The sequence below is a fragment of the Desmodus rotundus genome, chromosome 8 (assembly GCF_022682495.2).
Source record: "Desmodus rotundus isolate HL8 chromosome 8, HLdesRot8A.1, whole genome shotgun sequence".
NCBI lineage: Eukaryota > Metazoa > Chordata > Mammalia > Chiroptera > Phyllostomidae > Desmodus > Desmodus rotundus.
This window is the reverse complement of record NC_071394.1, coordinates 37,640,448-37,658,731: the sequence shown is the minus strand read 5'-3', so window position 1 is coordinate 37,658,731 and position 18,284 is coordinate 37,640,448. Positions and strand designations below refer to the sequence as shown.

The 18,284-nt window shown below is 36.1% G+C and overlaps 2 protein-coding genes across 14 annotated transcripts in view; both read left to right on the top strand.

Annotated features, from left to right (window-relative positions):
* SGK3 (serum/glucocorticoid regulated kinase family member 3) overlaps positions 1-10,761 on the top strand; it is a 155,144-nt gene extending 144,383 nt beyond the window's left edge. For all 13 annotated transcript variants that reach the window (XM_071222243.1, XM_071222240.1, XM_071222244.1 and 10 more), the window contains 3 exons: positions 938-1,093; positions 5,481-5,570; positions 8,896-10,761. In XM_071222243.1, the coding sequence (XP_071078344.1) occupies positions 938-1,093; positions 5,481-5,570; positions 8,896-9,066 (417 nt within the window). In that variant the 3' untranslated portion in view covers positions 9,067-10,761. The remainder of the gene's footprint in view (positions 1-937; positions 1,094-5,480; positions 5,571-8,895) is intronic.
* Positions 10,762-14,827: 4,066 nt separating this feature from the next.
* Positions 14,828-18,284, top strand: part of MCMDC2 (minichromosome maintenance domain containing 2) — a 31,974-nt gene continuing 28,517 nt past the window's right edge. Inside the window, exons 1-6 of the mRNA XM_024572228.3 lie at positions 14,828-14,921; positions 15,014-15,144; positions 15,218-15,277; positions 17,031-17,226; positions 17,854-17,976; positions 18,108-18,212. Of these exons, the coding sequence (XP_024427996.2) occupies positions 14,828-14,921; positions 15,014-15,144; positions 15,218-15,277; positions 17,031-17,226; positions 17,854-17,976; positions 18,108-18,212 (709 nt within the window). The remainder of the gene's footprint in view (positions 14,922-15,013; positions 15,145-15,217; positions 15,278-17,030; positions 17,227-17,853; positions 17,977-18,107; positions 18,213-18,284) is intronic.

The window sequence follows — 18,284 nt, the reverse complement described above, 5'->3', positions numbered from 1 at the left end:
TTTTGCTTTTGGGGTTTTTTTTTCCCCTCCCTGAAAACTGGGGAGCTCTCAGTGAAATTCAACACATTAGGTACATTTAGGAACATTTGTCTCACATTGCTAACTTTGAATGACAGATTCTCCTGACTTCCAGCACTTTCTTTGCCCTTGATCAAGATCAGCTTGTTAATAAGATCTAGTTTCCTGGTTATGCCAGTGACTTAGGACACCTGACAACCACTTTATACCTAACTTTTGTTTAAGTGCTGGGTATTTGCATCCTGATATTTCTGAATCCTTTAAATTTCTTTTGACAACTTTGAAAGTATAAACTGTTATCATTGTGTATAAAAAGCAGTTGATTCAAAAGGGAACATTTGAAAAATACACTTCATTAATGAGACTTATATTCACTATATTAAAATCAAGCTAGATTCTAAAAAGTAAAAATTAAAGTTTTTCTTCCCACAGAGTGCACCCAGAATGCTATCATTGCCACAGTACTGAGGAAGGAGCCCAAACTTCAGGTCTCCCATCTTACCTGGAATCTCTGTTTTAATTAGTCTATTCCCAAGGCTCAAGAAATTATTTCATGTTGGATCTCTATTTCCAAGAATTCTATCATTAAACCTATGATGAGGCTCATGGTTTTTTCTTTAAAACAGATGCTATTGCAAGTTTTATATAATTGACACCTATCCACAAGGTGTTATTGAACAAACTGGCCCTAAACCATTCCGTGAACATGCATAAGCTCTCTAGTCGGCTGGGTTTTAAAATCCCTTCACATCAGGAGGCCGCACTGCAGATGTGCACGCCCAGAGAGGGCTGTGCGTTTCTGCAGTTGTCCAGACCCAGTTTGCTTCCTGTAGATCAAGGCCAAATCCAACTGTTTTAACCCAGACATTTTGGCATAGTTCAGTTAACACCAACTTTATTTTGCTTTTTTATTTTTCAGCCTCCTTTTTATTGCCGAGATGTTGCTGAAATGTATGACAACATTCTTCACAAGCCCCTAAATCTAAGGCCAGGAGTGAGCCTCACAGCTTGGTCCATTCTGGAAGAACTCCTAGAAAAAGACAGGCAAAGTCGGCTTGGTGCCAAAGAAGACTTTGTATGTATATCTCTCCCACTTTGTTTAAGCTTATTTATAATTTCAAGATAAAGCCTTGTCTTATGTGTTACGTAATGGGATGAATACAGTTCTTAAGGAAGAGCACCAAGAAAAAACATAACTTGTTGCAACAGTTTTCACCAGTGTTTATGTATGTAGAACTGTACAGAATTTAAGCAATTGCACGTGCATCCTCTTACTTGACCTCTGTAACAATTTGATCCCCTCCTCTCCACCTGTCACATCCAACTTTCACACTCTATTATTTCTTTGATTTTTATTTATTAGCATTTTTTCCCTCTTCCTTCTTCTAAAAATATTATGGCATACATTTTTTAATTACCTGAACTTCTATGTCATGTGGTTTAACAAGAATTTAAGTGCTACGTGACTGCATGAGGCAATGCATTTTTCCTTGAACATTAAATCACTTTTTTCTGAGAATTTGGTGATAACCTCCTTGAGATAATTATGGAATCTGCGGGTTTTCTTTTAAACAGCAGGGTAATTAAATTGCTAGCGTAGTTACCAGTGCTGCGTTAGTGTGTTGGTATTCATAAACTGTTGAGGAACGTGCACTTTTAAGTTCATTTAAATTTCTCAAAAATTCTTGGGAGCTGTTTATCAGTCCTGAACTTGAGCTGTGAATAAAAAACTTGTCTGCTACTGATTTTCCCCTCCCACACTCCCCAGTTCAGCAGGTGGCTCTGTCAACAGTTCTCTGTCCAGCTTGGATTCTGCAGTCTTTTGTTTCAGTCAGTCTTGCTAATACTTCACACCTCCTTGCCCCCGTCCCTTTTATTGAATTCAGAAATCACAGTCACGGATGAATCAAACTGTCATCTCTGGGCTGCTGTACATTGCTGAAGAAGTCCCATAGCTGGGCTAAAGAAAAAGGGCTCCTGGACCCACTTTCAGTGTGTTTGTGTGTCTGTGTGTCTACACTTACAAGCAGTCTTTGGATACACCAGTAAGATGATAGTTTTTAATTAAGTGTTTATAGCGAGATGTTTATAGCCACTCAAGAGGCCTTTTTTGGTTCTTTGGGAAGGAGACATGGAGGAGGAGATGTCTATGATTCTATCAGAAATTAATTCATAAACAGATTGCAGTTTAAAAAGAATCAAATAGGAGGAAATACTTTATGAAGTGAAACTTGTCACACAAATTAAAACTAAATACAATGGTGGGAAACTTGGTAAATATAACTTAGTTAAGTTTTTTTACTCCAAAGCATTTGCTGCTGGAAACGAGCATTAACACTGAAGAGGTTCTGGTACCAGTTTCAATGTGTGTATATGTGGAGGTTTCCCCACACCAACAAGCATTTCTCAGACACCAGAGTTGATAGTGTTAATTCTGACACTACTCAGAGACAGAAGCAGATTCCCCAAGTAAACAGCTCAGCCCCGCAAGACTGCCCTCCATTTCACATACCAGTTACAAGCCCAGGCGGTTACCTGTGCTTCCAACAGACTGGCTATAAACCAGAGGTTCCCATGACCCCCTCCTTGGGTTCGATTAATGTGCTAGAACAGCTCACAGAATTCAAGAAAACCTATTTACTTACTAGATTACCAATTTATTACAAAAGATATAAATCAACAGCCAGGTAAAGAGATGCATAAGGCAAGGTCCCAAAGAAAGGAGCTTCTTCCTCATGGAGCTTAGGGTTTGGCAAGATGTCACACTGAAGCATTCTTGTATGCCAACATGGAAGCTCTCCAATAAAAGACCAATGAAAGGTCCTTTCGGCTTTTTATGGAGGCTTCCTTACATAGTCATAATTGACTAAGTTACTGGCCTTTGGCTATTGATTCAACTTTAAGCCTCTTTCCTCTCCCCAAAGGTCTGTAGGGGAGGGTTGGAACTTCAAGTTTTAACTCTCTAAGCACTTGATTGCTCTCTTGGCAGCCCCTATCTTTGTGTGGGGTCCAAAAGTTACCTTACTAACTTAAGAAGAGACACCACTGTTACTCTCATACTTAAGAAATTCCAGAGCTCTGTGCCAGAAACTGGATGAAGATCAAATATATATGTATTTCATATTATAAATCACAATATCACATAGGCGTGTTGGAAGCACCATGAAGTAGTAGTCATTAATCTCTCTGTGCTTCACCACTGCCTGGTAGTGCCCCTGTCCTTCTTTCTCCAGCTTACTGTCCTATACTCTGTATTAACTCTTTCAGACCTTCTCTCCAGATTTTCAGATACCTTTTCTTCTTCTTCACTTTTAGCAGATGGTTTTGCCTTTCATTTTATAGGGAAGATAGAATCAGCAGAGCAGGACTAACTCAGCATCCTGCTATCAAATTTGCAGACCTACATGCACCTTGCTCTGGTCCTTTCCTTCTTCCTGTTACAGTGGACAAGGTCAGTTTCTGCCTATGCTGGATCCCAGCCCCTTGTAGGGAATCCTGTGCAAGCTTTTTTCTTCACAGATAATTGCTCCCTTTTGTTCTAGTTCCTTCCAATCAATAAGTAAACATTATCAAGTCTCCTGCTTCTTAAAACAAACCAAAAACCCTCAACCCAGTAGAGTCGATACTGTAGGGTAACTCTTTTTTCCCTTAATAGCCAACTTTGTTGGAAGTGTCTATATGCATTCTGCCTTTCCTAGTTGTGTCTCATTTCTCAATTTACCACGAAATAGCTACTACAATTACTGAATACTTTTATTTCTCAGCTTGCATTCTCAGCAGCATTTAAACTTCTAACACTCTTTTGTTCCCTAGGCTTCTGCAAGAGCACACACTCATCTTGTGCTTTCCTTTCTGTATGTCTAGGCCCTCCTCTGTGATCTCCAGTGTGAGCACCTCCTCTTCATCCTGACTATTAAGTGTTGCAGTTCCTTGTGGTTGTCCTAAAACCCTCTTTTCTTCTACCATGCTGTCTTCCTGAACAATCTCTATGTTCCCTGTGGCTTTCGATACTTGTCTTTGTCTCACACATTTTTATCTTCAATCTAGACCTCTCTTCTGAACTCTGGATTCATATTATATCTACTGTTCATCACCACCCCTTGGATTTCTTAAGAATACCTCAAACGCAGCATGCTCAAAATTGAACTTGTGCTATCTTCATTCTGTGATCCCCAGGTCAGAAATCTGAGAATCATTCTTTTTGATTGTTTGTTTGTTTGTTTTTTGCATTTATGTATTTATTGGTATTTTAAAAAGAAAATACATGTAACAATTCAAATAATTTTTCAGAATACACATGGAAAATGTAACCTCCTATCCCAGATCCCTATCTCATTCTCTGGAAGTCATTACTATCAATATTTTTTCTATTTTTTTATCCTCTCAGCAAATTCCCATCCCCTCCTGACCAGTTTTTTTTACATAAATGAGAGCACAATATTCTCTGTTCTATACCTGTTTTTATCATTTTTCCTGGAGATTTATCTTTCTATATCAATATTCTCTTATGTGACTATAAATTTAATATATTAGATAATTCTTTCCTTACACTGCTTTAAAATATTCTTATTAAATGTATTGGGGTGACATTGGTAATAAGATTGTGTAAGATCAAATATTGTACAGTTCTGTAATGCATCATTTGTATATTACATTGTGTGCTCACCATCCAAAGGCTAGGCTCCCTTTATCCACTTCATTCTCCCCCCACCCCCTTCCCCTCTGGCAACCACCCTTCTGTTTTCTGTGTCCATGAGTTTTGTTTGTTTGTTCATTTGTTGTCTTTTGTTTTATATCAAACAAAATACTGCATTCTTTTGTCTAGCTAATTCTTACTCATCTTTCAGAATTCTGGTCAGACATCACTTTCTCTAAGGCAGCTTTTTAAAGCCACCAAACTAGGTCGGTTCCTACTTATACACTCTCATAGCATCTTTTAGGGAGAAAAAAGCTGGAATCAGTTCTGTGCCAACTTTGATAGTAGCAACCCAGGGTGGAATATTCTCAGAGAGTAAGGCTCATCGTCTTGGTTTTACCTCTGCCTCACAGTATAAATCTCTCCTGTGTAACTTGTTTGCCTTCTCCACTCAGATAATAATAATAATTCTTTGTATCTGTGTAGTACTTTCATCTTTTTATTCCACTCTTACTTTTATATTGTCCATTAAGTATCTCATTAATTAATTAATTAATTAAGATACTCATTAAGTATCTAGGGCAGAAATGTTAACTCCATTTTACTTACGAAGAACTGTGATAGTGAACAGGATATAAGTCTTTCATGCCTGCTCAGGTAGTCCTTCTGCTCTACCATTTTCCCACATGAATAACATAAATACGTATCTGAGAAGAATTATTGAGGGACCAAGTGTTAATGGTTTGGCTTCATAAAATACTTAAGTGAGTACTTAATACATATTCTTAAGCCTTAGTTTTAAAAAACATATATTTCTTTAATCTAGCTTGAAATTCAGAATCATCCCTTTTTTGAATCACTCAGTTGGACTGACCTTGTACAAAAGAAGATTCCACCACCGTTTAATCCTAATGTGGTAAGTATATGTCCAAATCCTTCCTTCTAAAACAGTGAAACGTAGAACTGTAGTTCATTGTAATTGTAGCAAAGATCTCAAAATCTAAACTGAATGAGATTGAATCAGTATGTAAATATTTGTGAAATATGTCACTCAGGGTTGTCAAGTACAACTGATAAATTCAAGATGACCAGAAAGATTATAGTTATATTAGACTGATAAAAATATCTTCCAGTATAATAATTGTGAAGCGTTTCTTTGAGCATGAATAAAAAAGAAATGAGTTCAATAGGTTTTAAAAAAAGATGAAAATTACAGTAACTATGAGGTATTATTTTCATACATATAAATCAACAAATATCTTAACACCAATGCAGTTTTTTCTAGATTGATGTGAAACCAGGTACAGGCAAACATTATTAATGGTAATGTAAATTGTTACATTGTTTTTGGAAAACAGTAAGACAGTGTTGTAAAAATGTTTTTGTTTATGCTTGACTTGTTAAATCTACTGGTAGAAACATCCTTCCTAAAAGTATTTTGTTATAAAGCTGAAAAGCTGCATCAAAGACCCATTTACAATATTAACAATATTGAAAATTTTGCAAAATAAATATATAACAATAGGGAAATTTTATTAATCATTAGATCAATAATGATGTTACTATTGATAGCTTCATATATATAAGCATATATACTTTTTATGCATTATAATATGTAACTTATTCCTCAAATAAGCTACCAAGTTAATATTATTACTATTCTTATTATAAATACTTGTTTTATCATTGGAAATTCAAAGATGTCACATAGCTGGAGTAAAAAGTAGCAGAACAAGAATTCAAATCTATGCCTGATTCCAAAGTTATTATTCTCTCCATGCTTTTGTATGGTCTATTGACATTTCATGTTAAATAAATGACAATAATGATAATAAGTATAAAAATAAGTAGGCAATTGGAAAATCCTTATAATGTTAAATGAAAACATGACAATGATCATTTTTGTCACTTATGATTACAGCAGTAAAAATAACATATAAGGACTGGAGGAGAATATAAACCAAGATAAACTTGGGGTTGTAGGATCATAGGTAAATTTGCTTTACTTTTATTTAAAGTTTTTAGGTGTTGCTGTGAAACTCTTGAAATACTTTTTTTTAGTAAATTAGAGCAGGAAAGTATTATTTAGTCTACTCATTTTTCTGTTTCTACTCATATTTTGTTAAAAGTAAGCTTCAGTGCATAGCTCATCTCTGGTATTAATAGGCGTGATATTGTACACCTATAAATGTAACAGTAGTTGTAAATTGACTGATTTCATGTAGCTCATCCAGGAGTGACTCCACTAGGTACAGTATCAGTCTTTTTCTCTTTATATCAAGAGTCCTACTGAGTTGAGTTATTCTCAAATAGATGTGTCATCTAAGCACATTAAAGATTTAGGGACTCCTCCTGAGCAACACTGGAAATGGAAACAATGTTGACTTCAGAGTCAGATATCTCCAGCTTTGGATCCCTGCCCTTCTATGACTAATTAATTAAGCTTTTTAAAGCAAGACCCACCACTGAGAAGCCATAAGAGAAGAAATTGATAAATCTAACCATATACAATTTAGAAATGTCTGCATGAAAAAAAAGACTACAAAGAACAAACTGGGGAAAATTCCCTTAGTACATAAAGCATTTTTATAAGTCAATGAGAAAAAAAATCAACAACTAGTAGAAACATAGAAAAAAGACACAAAATTACAGTAAAATAAATACAGGTGGCTCTCAAATATATGAAAAAATGTCAAACTGACTGACAATTGAAGAAATGCAAAATAAAATCCTAACAAGTTACTATTTTTCACCTAAGAAATTGACAAAGATGAGAAGGTTAGCTGTAGTAGGATAAAGTAGATATTCTCACTCACTGTTCTCAATACTTGTGTCCTTTTACTTAACCCTGTGAAATAGTACTGTAATTTTACCCATAATACTGGTGAGTGAACTTAGGCACAGAAAAGATTAAGCAACTTGCCCACAGTTTAGTTCAAGTTGCAGAAATAGAGTTTGACTACTTGGAAGACAGAGCCTTCCTTCGCTCACTCTTAACATAAGAATTATAGTAGTATCCCTATCAGTACTAGCCATAAACCATAAGGGCATTCTCAAAATATTTATAAAGTCAGGTAAAAAAAACATTTGTCATCCTTTCTGAGCACCTTCTACAAGTCAGATTCTGGGAGTTTTATGTGTTAATGAACCAAATCCCCACAATTTTAACAGGTAGGTGTCAGTATTCTTATTTTACAGAAGAGGAGATAAGCTCACAGAGATAGGGTAGTTTGTATAAAGAATTATAGCTAGCAAATTTAACAGCCAGAATTCAAACCTTGGTCTTATTCCATAGCCCATGCTTTCTAGGGTTATGTGTAAGAATTTGATGACATTTTATATATAATTTCTAGCATTCATTCTCTGGGGGAATTTCTCATAGAGAAGGACAGCCATTCTGGATTTCTCTGGTCTCTGCTCTGCTGTTTGTAGACTGCCAGGCTAACTATATCCTTAGCTTATAATATCTGCTCTGAATCCCTCTCCGTTCACCTTGGTTAGGTTCAGTGACTTGAAAATTGTAAAGCTTCCCTTTCTCTTAGAGTAGAGCAAACTAGAGCTTCAGGGATGGGCTTTAACCATGAGTCACCTGAATTTGTAAACCAATTTTTATCTGTAAATACATTGGAAAGGCATAGGCCATTTGCTTGTATCAGATTTGTAAAAGATTAAGAACCACTGCCTTTGAACCTAAGCAGACCATGCTCCATTCCCCAGTTTCCTGGTCCCCTTAGGCCTTTAGAGCTAAGTAAAGGTGGTGTCATAGCTGAATGTTTAATGACCTCTGTGGCACAAGAGTTAACTTTCACAGTTTTACCACAGTCCCTTCATTCCTTCATTAAAAGGCTTCATCTACCCAGAATTGAGAAGTCATTTAATGGAAGTTCAGATGCAAAATACTACCCTGAAAATCTACCTTACCCCCTTTTCTAAACTTAGAGGTGATGGGTAAAGAGAAAGGAGGTAAGTTGCAGGGACTGAGATGCAAATCAATATGGGTGAGGACTCTATTATGCTAGCATTCCTCACCCTTCTCTCTCCTCCCCTCAGCCAACAACAAGAACCTTACCTGTTAGAAAGACCTCACCTAATAAAAGCAGAAAATGTTTCAAAGCATGATGAAGTAACAATATATCTGAACTTGCCAGGAATAAATATACAAATTCATAAAGGGTTTCTAATAAAGAGCTAAATTAATGAAAAAAGCGAAGATGAATAATAGTATTCTTTTGATGTTTTAGGCAGGACCAGATGACATTCGGAACTTCGATGCTGCATTTACAGAAGAAACGGTTCCATATTCTGTGTGTGTGTCTTCTGACTATTCTATAGTGAACGCCAGCGTACTGGAGGCTGATGATGCATTCGTTGGTTTCTCTTATGCTCCTCCTTCGGAAGACTTATTTTCGTGAATATTTTGCTGCCGAAAACCCAATTGAGCAAATATCAGCCTACGTACAGATAGGACTGAAACTCCTGTTTGTGTGAATATCTTCAAATATGTAAAACTAGTGCCTCATTTTTACATGTAATATTAACAACTATGAAAAATGTATTTTCTGCTGTATGCAAGAGAATAGGGCATTTCAAAGAGCTAAGTTTTGAATTAAAATTTGTATTCTTGTTTATTAAGCTTATTTTTAAACAGAAATTTTAAAAGCTATTGTTCTTAGCATTAACCTATTTTTAAAGAAAACTTTTTTGCTAATGACTGTTTTTTCCCTCTAAGTTTACACTAACATCTACCCAAGATAGATTTTCAATGGTCTATTTCAGTTCAGTTAACATATATTAATGCCTTTGTAACTCCACTTTGACCTTTGTCCTCTGATCAGAACTATGCAATTGGTCATGGTTGCTTAAGAAGAAACCATATCTGTCTCTAGTAAATCACTGCTTGCCATAATCAGTTCTTGGTGGGATTGAAATGTAAGAGCAAAGTTAACACACTGGCTGCTGCTTAACACTTTGAATAACTGTTCATTCTGCAGATCAAATTACAAAGTAACAAAAGGAAATCCTTTGCTTTTGAAGTACCAATTTAAATTTTTGAATTATTTTTCCTCTGGAGTAAAAGTAAATGTTTAATAGTTGACATTTGAAATATTCCCAAAGATCTGACGGGTAATAAAGTACTGCTGGGGTTTTTTGTAAGGTGGTGCCAAAATGAATGTCTCTGTGTCGTGTTTATATCACAAATACATTCTATTTATGTTCTTTTTTGGTCTTTTGAATGTTTAACATACTATTAAGTAAGTCTGAATCTTGGTATTTAGTTTTGCAAGTAGCTTTTCAAAACTGTCTCCCTAATTGCTTGATAAGTGAAAAATACTGAGCTTTCTAGAGTATTTACCTAATTGGGAATTTTAAAGTAGAATAGCAAATGCTAGATCAACATAAATGTATACAGTTTCACTACAATGTAACAGAAGTTAAAAATAATTCAGACAGATGCCTGGCTAGTCCTATGTATATTAGAAAATATACTAATATTGACCATGAAATCATACTAAAAACCAACTAACTTGTGTACTTGTAAAAGAAAATACCTACAGAAAAACTAAAAAAAAAAAAACAAAAACGAATGCTTATCTTGGAATTCTGATTTTTAGTTCAGAGATTTTTCAAGTCATGTAGGGAAACATTGTAAGAGCTAAGTGACCCAGGTTAGATGGTTCAGAAACAAGCATTCTTTCCATGTATTTTCTCTTCAGAAAGAAATTAAAAAGCATTTCGCACCAATACCCTTTGGCTTAAAAATGTTCAGCAGAATGGAGCAAGAGGTGTGCTTTTCTTTGATTTGTAATATTTGCATTCAATAAACTGAATCTTCCTGTAGAGGTGAGGCTTTAATAGCAACACTATAAATATTTAGTTTATTTGGCACTACTGTTAAGTTCTGCTTTTACAAAAGCTCTTTGCTTAATATAAAGCAAATAAAAACTAGTTTCTTGTATGATATTTTTTACTCAGCCACTCCTTAAACTGCCAAAAATTAAAGTGCAATATTGTATATTTTTAAGAATAAATTTAAAATAGAATGTTGATGTTTTTATCTCAAAAAATACAAATCTTACATAGTACAATAAAAGTAGCAAAAAGATTAATTATCTTCTAATGCCTGTCATTATTTTAAATTAAAATTGGTAGTGATTACAGCAGTCATTACAAAATGAAGTTTATATGTATATGTGTGTGTATGTGAAGAAGACAAGTAAAATTTTAACTAAATATTTGAACACATGTAAAAATTACTAGATTATTCCATATTCCAAGGTGACTGTTCATTTATATGAAACCCTAAAGTGTACATAGGTGAGTTTCAGGTGGCTTGAATACCTGACGTGATATGCCCAGTTTTCTGTGTAAATGAAATCGACTTAGGGCAGCGTGTGCTCCACGGCTTTGTTCAGATGCTCAAAAAAATTCCCTGCTATAAAAAGAATGGCTTTCTTTACTTCCACTTTGTTCTCCTTTACTCACCTAATACTAAGAGAAATTGCTCTAAGGTCCCTGAGACCATTTCAATTGGAGGGTTTTTTTAATTGCCACTCGAAGATATGTTGTATCATTTCTAGAAAGAGAGAAAGGGAGAGAGTACCATCAATGTGAGAGAGAAACCTCAATTGGTTGCCTCCAGTACATGCCACAACTGGAGATCGAACTGCAACTTTTTGGTGTTCAGGGCAACTCTCTAACCAATTGAGCTACCAAGCCAGGGCCATTTGCAGATTTATATAATTTACTTAGCATTTTTGGTGTTTTACCAATATTGTATAATCATCCATTTGTAATCCTTTTAACATATTCCTTAGTGAGTGAAAGATTTCCTACATAAAAAATATTTCTCATTTTACTATTTCTTTACATTATACCCATTTTTACAGAGGTAATTAAGTCAGAAAGAGATATAGCTCTCTCAAAATGTAACTTTTTAGTTATTCAAACTCAAGGTAGTGGAGAATAATTTAAAGCAATGTTACACAAAGAAAAAAGCCAATAGAGAAGTATAAGTTCAGCATGATATTTAGAGCAATAAGTAGCCAATCAAAGGGTCCTGTACTAAAAAGTTATTTTTATATAATGACCTGAAAATGATAGATCACATATGCATATTGAGGGAATAGTGTAAAACAAAGAATGACATCACTACACAACCCCACTTACTGAAAGAACCAGATACAGTGATTTTAGAAACCTTGCATGCAAACATGACTTGGGAGTTGTTGCTGTAAATTCTTTTTTGCAGGAAAATATGTCATTGATTCGTCATTTTTCTAATACATTTTCATCATTTTCACTTTATTAGGGAATACATTTCTACTTCAATATTAGTTAAATCTCTGTGAGAAAGTCTACCATGTGTTGTCCGTATTTTAGTGTTTTTATGTTTTTTTAACTCAAGGAATCCAGAGGCTTATACACAGGGAAACACCTACTCAAATGGTCAAATTTGATCCCCTGTTGGATTTTTTCTTTTCAGTTCTTCCCAGATAGTAGTTAATATAGCCTTGCTGTGTTGAATTTTTTTCTTATGCCTCAATGATAGTAATAATGCAGCTAACAATTTGCTTTGTTAATGATACATTCATGTTAAATTCTAACACTAAATTTACTTTAGTAAGGTATCTCCTAGCAGCATGCTTCTCTTAGATACCAAATCAAATAAACTGTTCTTGTTTACAGATGACAGGAATATCTTTGTAGAAAGTCCACTAGAACTTAAAAAATTTCTGGAACTAATAAGTGATTATAGAAAGATTGCATGATATGAGGTTAATACACAAAAGTAACTTTCTTATATACCGGCAATAAAGTGAAATTTGAAATTAAAAACACCATTTACATTAGTCACCCCCCCCATAAGTAGAAGTCCTAACAAAATGTGCAAGATCTATATGAGGAAGACTACCTTCTCTCTGTACAGATTTGCCTATTCCCGACACTTCATAGAAACGGCATCATACAATATTTGGCTTATTTCGCTTTGCATAGTGTTTTCAAGGCTCATCGGTTTCGTAGCGTGTATTAGTACGTCATCCCTTTTTATGGCCAAATAACTGCAGTATTGGATATACCACATCTTATCCACTTTTTGGCTAATAATAACACGATGAGCATTCATGTACAAATTTTTGTGTGAACATGTGTTTGAAATTCGATGTATAATGTATAACATGTGGCTTGGATTTGTTGGGTCATAAGTAACTGTTTAGTCATTTAAGGTAGTCCCAGACTGGTTTCCAAGTTAACGGCAGTATTTGCATTCCCACCAGACAAGTTTTTAGTCATCAGAGTGTGTTTACTGATTTGAGAGAGACAGACAGACGGACTTCGGGGTGATAGAGAAACATGGAGCCGTTGTTTCGAGTACGCAGCCAGGATTGAACGGCAACTTTCTGGTGTCTCAAGGACGCTCCAGCCAACTGGGCCACCCGGCCAGGGCCTTAAGTCTTTTGAACAAACTTGGGCACGATTAGCCTGTGACGACCACGACTATCAATGGTGGGGTTTGGGGGTTTTGTGTTTTTTTTTTTAATCCCTGCTTTGCTTTGCAGGGAGGGAGCGGGAGTGACCGAAGTGGGTGAAGCGCCTCGGGGTCTCGTTGCCCTGCTGACTGGGAGGCGCGGCCCCGCAGCCCGGGCGCCGCGGGCAACGGCCGGAAGGTGCGCGCATGCGCTCTAGGGGCTCCGCGGTCGCAGGCTCTGGGCCGCGCGACTGTGGCGAAGCTCGGTGGGTCCCGGAACTGGTGGTGGTCCGGGGTCCGCAGTCCGGGAGGTTGGCGGTGCGGGTGGCAGAGGTCCCGGACCCCAGGCTGTGACGCTGGGTTCGCTTTCCTCCACTTTGGTTGTGAGGTGCTTTCCTGCTGACGCCGCCAGGAGTGAAGACACGGGGGCCCCGCTCCTTTTGCGAGTGAACGGATACTCGAGTTTTTTAGACTGTGAGAAGGATAGAATTTTAACCTCGTTCGCTTATTTATTGCTTTCCGCGGGCTTCGTCCCGCTTCCCCGTCCATGGCCAGGATCCCCGCGTTACACAGGTGGTACCCAGAGCTTTATCTCTAGCCTTTTTTTAAGCCACGGAATCAGGTCTCCCTAGTGCCCGTCAGAGTCAGGAAATCTCCAGTGAACTTCACCGTAGCGTTTCCTACTCCTGCCGAGGTTCGGGATTTCCTTTACAGCAGCAGCACCCACACACAGCCGTGCCGAAAACTCCCCTCCGGGCTGGTCACCAGGCTCGGTGTGAGGGAACTCTGAACAGTCCGGAACCCCGGAACCCATCCCCCGTTCCACGCCGTTCCTCGTGCCCTCGACCGGACCGCCGCTCTCGGCGCTGCTTCAGTGCGAGGAACCGATCGTCTGCCCCTCCCCTCCCGCAAGCCGGTTTCCACGCGCACGGCGGGCACTGGTTTCCAAAATGAAAACCTGACCGTATTACATTACTCCCTGTTGAAGACGTTCGAGGCTTCTCTTTGTCTTTGCCAATAAGCTTTCATAATCTGGCTGAGCCTCACCCACTCATTTCATTCTCGGTAGCCTCCCTTCCTTCAGCCCCGGAGATGTGTCCTAACGAAGCACAGATGTCGTGTCCTGAACACAGCGTACCCTTGGATTATTGTACGAACTTATGGCCACAAGAAGTGGACGCTGACGTTTCCCCGCTATATAACAGCAAAAAGGACAGTCTCAGCCAGTGGCCCGAACTCCAAGGAGTAGGGGTGTGGATTCAGCAGTGCACATCTGAAAACAGGGGAATGGGAAGGTTACCCCTATCTCTGGACAACTGTCTCCTCTCTTCTTCACCTCTCCTCCAATCAGTAAAATCTGACTCATCTACCAAATGTCAGATATATACTTTTGTACATATCTGTCTTCTCTCACTGTACTCTTTCTGAACAATAGGGACCGTATTTTACTCATCTGTATCCTGAGTGCCGAGTGTGCAATAAATAGTGTAAATGCCCAATAAATTGACCACTCCTTGAAAACAGGACCCGATCTTAATCATTTTACTCCTAGCTTGTAAAGTTTTACTAGAGATCTTCAAACATACATTTTAATTTATTTTATATCTAGGTGTTCTCATCTTTTCTGAGTTTCATCATCTGTTGTCTTTACCAGCTACTGCGATTTAATCCATTAATAACAAAGAAAAATAATTAACTAGAAGAAAATGGCAAATCTAAAAATGAAAGAGGCAGCACTTATCTATCTCGACAGAAGTGGAGGGCTCCAAAAGTTTATAAATGATTGCAAGCACTACAATGGTATGTTCAGCAAAGGAGACTTTATTTTAGAAACTTTAAAATAAATACCCACATATAACTATCCTCAATTTTATATTTGTGTATTTTTACAGATTCCAAACAAAGTTATGCTGTCTATCGATTCGATATTTTAATAAATCCCTCTGATGTTGTTGAATTAGATGCTGAACTTGGAAATCACATTTTACATCAGCCTTTAAAAGCTGCTCAAGTTTTTCAATCAGTAAGTTAAAGAAAGAAATAATTTTATGCCTCATGAAATTTTTGGTAACTTTTGTGTTTATTTGAAATCACAGGTCTGTTTTACTGCTGTTAAGACTCTCTCATTAATTGGACAATTACAGACTGAAACTCAAGTAAGTTATAGTTTAACAAAAAAAATAATGTACAATACTTTTAAGATGACTCAAATATTTTTATATTTTTTAATTAAAATACATTTTTCAAAGTTCAATGGAATATCTTACATATGCTTCTTTGCTTCCTGTATTAGCACTTATAACATTAAACATTTTGAAAATAAACAACTTCAAACATATGCCAAAATAAAGAGACTAATACAACAAACCTCCATATATCTATCACTGATTTAATAGTTTACAATATTTTGCCATGCCTGCATTATCAATATTTTTCTGAAATATTTTAAAACAAACCTAGATATTCTGTTATTTCACCCCTACATACTTTAGTGTCAACTGTAAAAATTTTGGACATTTTTCTTATATAATCACAATGCCATTATCACCCCTTACAATAATAATAATAATTCTTTGATCATTATAATATCCAGTCCATATTAAATTTACCATTTGGGGCCTCAAGAATGTCTCACAGTGAATTTGTTCAAATCAGGGTCAAAACAAGGTTTATACATTATAATTGGTTCTCATATCTCACTAAGGCTCTTTTAATCTAGAGCCATTGTCTTCCCCATCCCTTTTTATATCATTGATTTTTTGAAGAAACTAGTTAATTATTCTGTAAAATGCCTCAATCTGGATTTGTCTGATTATGTTCTTGTGGTATTTAATTTATTCCTCTATACTCCATGTTCCATAACATAGACGTTGGCTCTAAAGACTTGCTTAGATTCCGATTCAACTCATTTTGACAACAACACATGATAGTTTCATGTATTTCATGTTGCACTACAGTATGAGAACTATACTATCTGTTGTCCCAATGATAGCAGTGCCACGGTGGATCAGTGGGTTCAGGGGATGTCTCCAAATCCCTCCAATATAGTCTCCTGTTACCTTTCACCTAAAGGTTTTTGCAGCCATTGATGATCATTGCCTATACCTTATTATTTCATTAGAAGTTGCAAAATTGTGGGGGTTTTTTAAACTTTGGCGTCCTTTTGGAATTTAATAGCTGAAATTATTCTGTAAGAGACGTTTCTTTCACCATTTGATTACCCTGAAATAGAATTTTTGTAAGAAAGGCAGAATAAATGTTTGATTGATTCCATTTATAAATTTTCAAAGAGTAATGAGTTGAAATCTAGCTTCTAATGATAACCAATTAACGTTTTATGTTTTTGTTTTTTCTTTAAAAAAACTATGAGGAACTCATGAATTTTTAAATATATCTGATGCATTTTAATGAATTTTTCATTCTTTTTGATGCTTTTATTACCCTACCTTTGGTCATTGGGAGTGCCCTTAAAGTTTGCTCCTGTCTCACTTGGACCCATCCCATTAGTTTTCTATAGCTCCCTTGGTTTCTGGCACAAGGAGATGTACCAGGTCCATCTGGTATATTTTGTGCCCCACACCTGGAATGAGCCATTTCCCTTAAGGAGCCTTGTTTGCTTTTACTGGAAAATTATAGTTAGCATCACAATCTGAGCAGTAGAAGTGTTCCTTGCTATTGGGTTGTCATTGTTTTTTGTCTTTTCAGGAAATGTGTATTTTTAAGAAAAATAATATTTTCAATTAAAATGTAAGATTATAAGGGGTTTGAACCTTTAATTGTATATTTAAATCTCTTTTTGCATAAAATTTTTACAAATCATTTGCTTGATTTACCCTACAAATATATATTGTAATGTAAGTCCAATTGGATCTGCAGTTTTTATTAATACCATGTTTATGTTCTTATTAGATTAATATAGTGCTGAAGTTAACACATTTACCTCCTCTGCCAAGTTATAGTCTTAATTTTTGTGAGTTCCCGTTTGATTATACATCTCAAAGATTTTATATGATGCAAGGAATTGTGATCGCAATGACAACTGTAACCAAGTATACACAAGGTGCTAGATTTCTCTGTTCAGATGACTCATGCCCTCTTTCAAAAGGTAAATAATAAAATGTGAAATCAGAACATTAAGCAATGTATTGTTTAATCCTAAATCATGTTTATAATTAGTTATAAAATATTCAGAGTAAAAAGAATGTTAGAAAATTTGGTGTCTTCTAATGTTTCTAAGTTAAATGCATTTTTCCCTCTCTTCTCCCACCAATGTAGCAGATACTCTTGTATCACTGATGTACTTGTTTTTCTCAGATTGTTTTGTGAAAGTTTGTTCATGCTGTTTCCACTCCATGTAATATCCTCTTTCAGCCCTTTGGCTTAACTTCACTTTGGTCTTTCTCCAGGACATCTCCATTCATCTCCACCTCTCACTGGGTTGGATGCTCCTCCTCTCTTCTCTCTGAACACTCTGTAAATAAATACTGCATACTGAAATTATCTGTTTCCTTATTGCTGCCTATTGAAATTGTGTGTTTAAGTATCCATATTATCAGTGCCTTAGCACAGTGTTTGGCAAGAAATAGCCATGCAATAAATATTAATTGAACTGCTCTGAACCCACACACAAAATTGAATTAACTATACTTTGAATTAGATTAATTTTAAAGGATTGAAAATGGATAGCTAAATCCAAAAGGAAATTTAGCTTACATCTGTTTTGTTTTTTCAGGATTTCAGTATATAAGAGTGCATGTGCCTGGTGCTACAGAATCTGCAACAGTAAGAAATGACTTTTTGTGTAATCTGTGTTCATCTCCACTTCAAGAAGACAGAAAATTTAGAGTACTTGGTGGTAAAAATGCATTTACATTTTCATTTCAGTTTTAAAAGTAGTGTCTGAAAAAAAAAGTAGTGTCTGATATTTTAATGTGGAAATGAAGTTGAACAGGTATTCTAATAACATTTTTTGCTCTTTGCCTTAAGATAAACAGATAGTTGAAATAATTACTACAAAGGCACTTCATGCTTTTCAAGGATATTCTAACAATCAGCCATTTAGGTTTCAATCTCTTACAATTTTCCTAAGAGGTAAGTTCTGTTTGAACTAAAAGCAAATTGCTATAAAATATGTAAAATATGTAATTGACTTACTTATGTTTT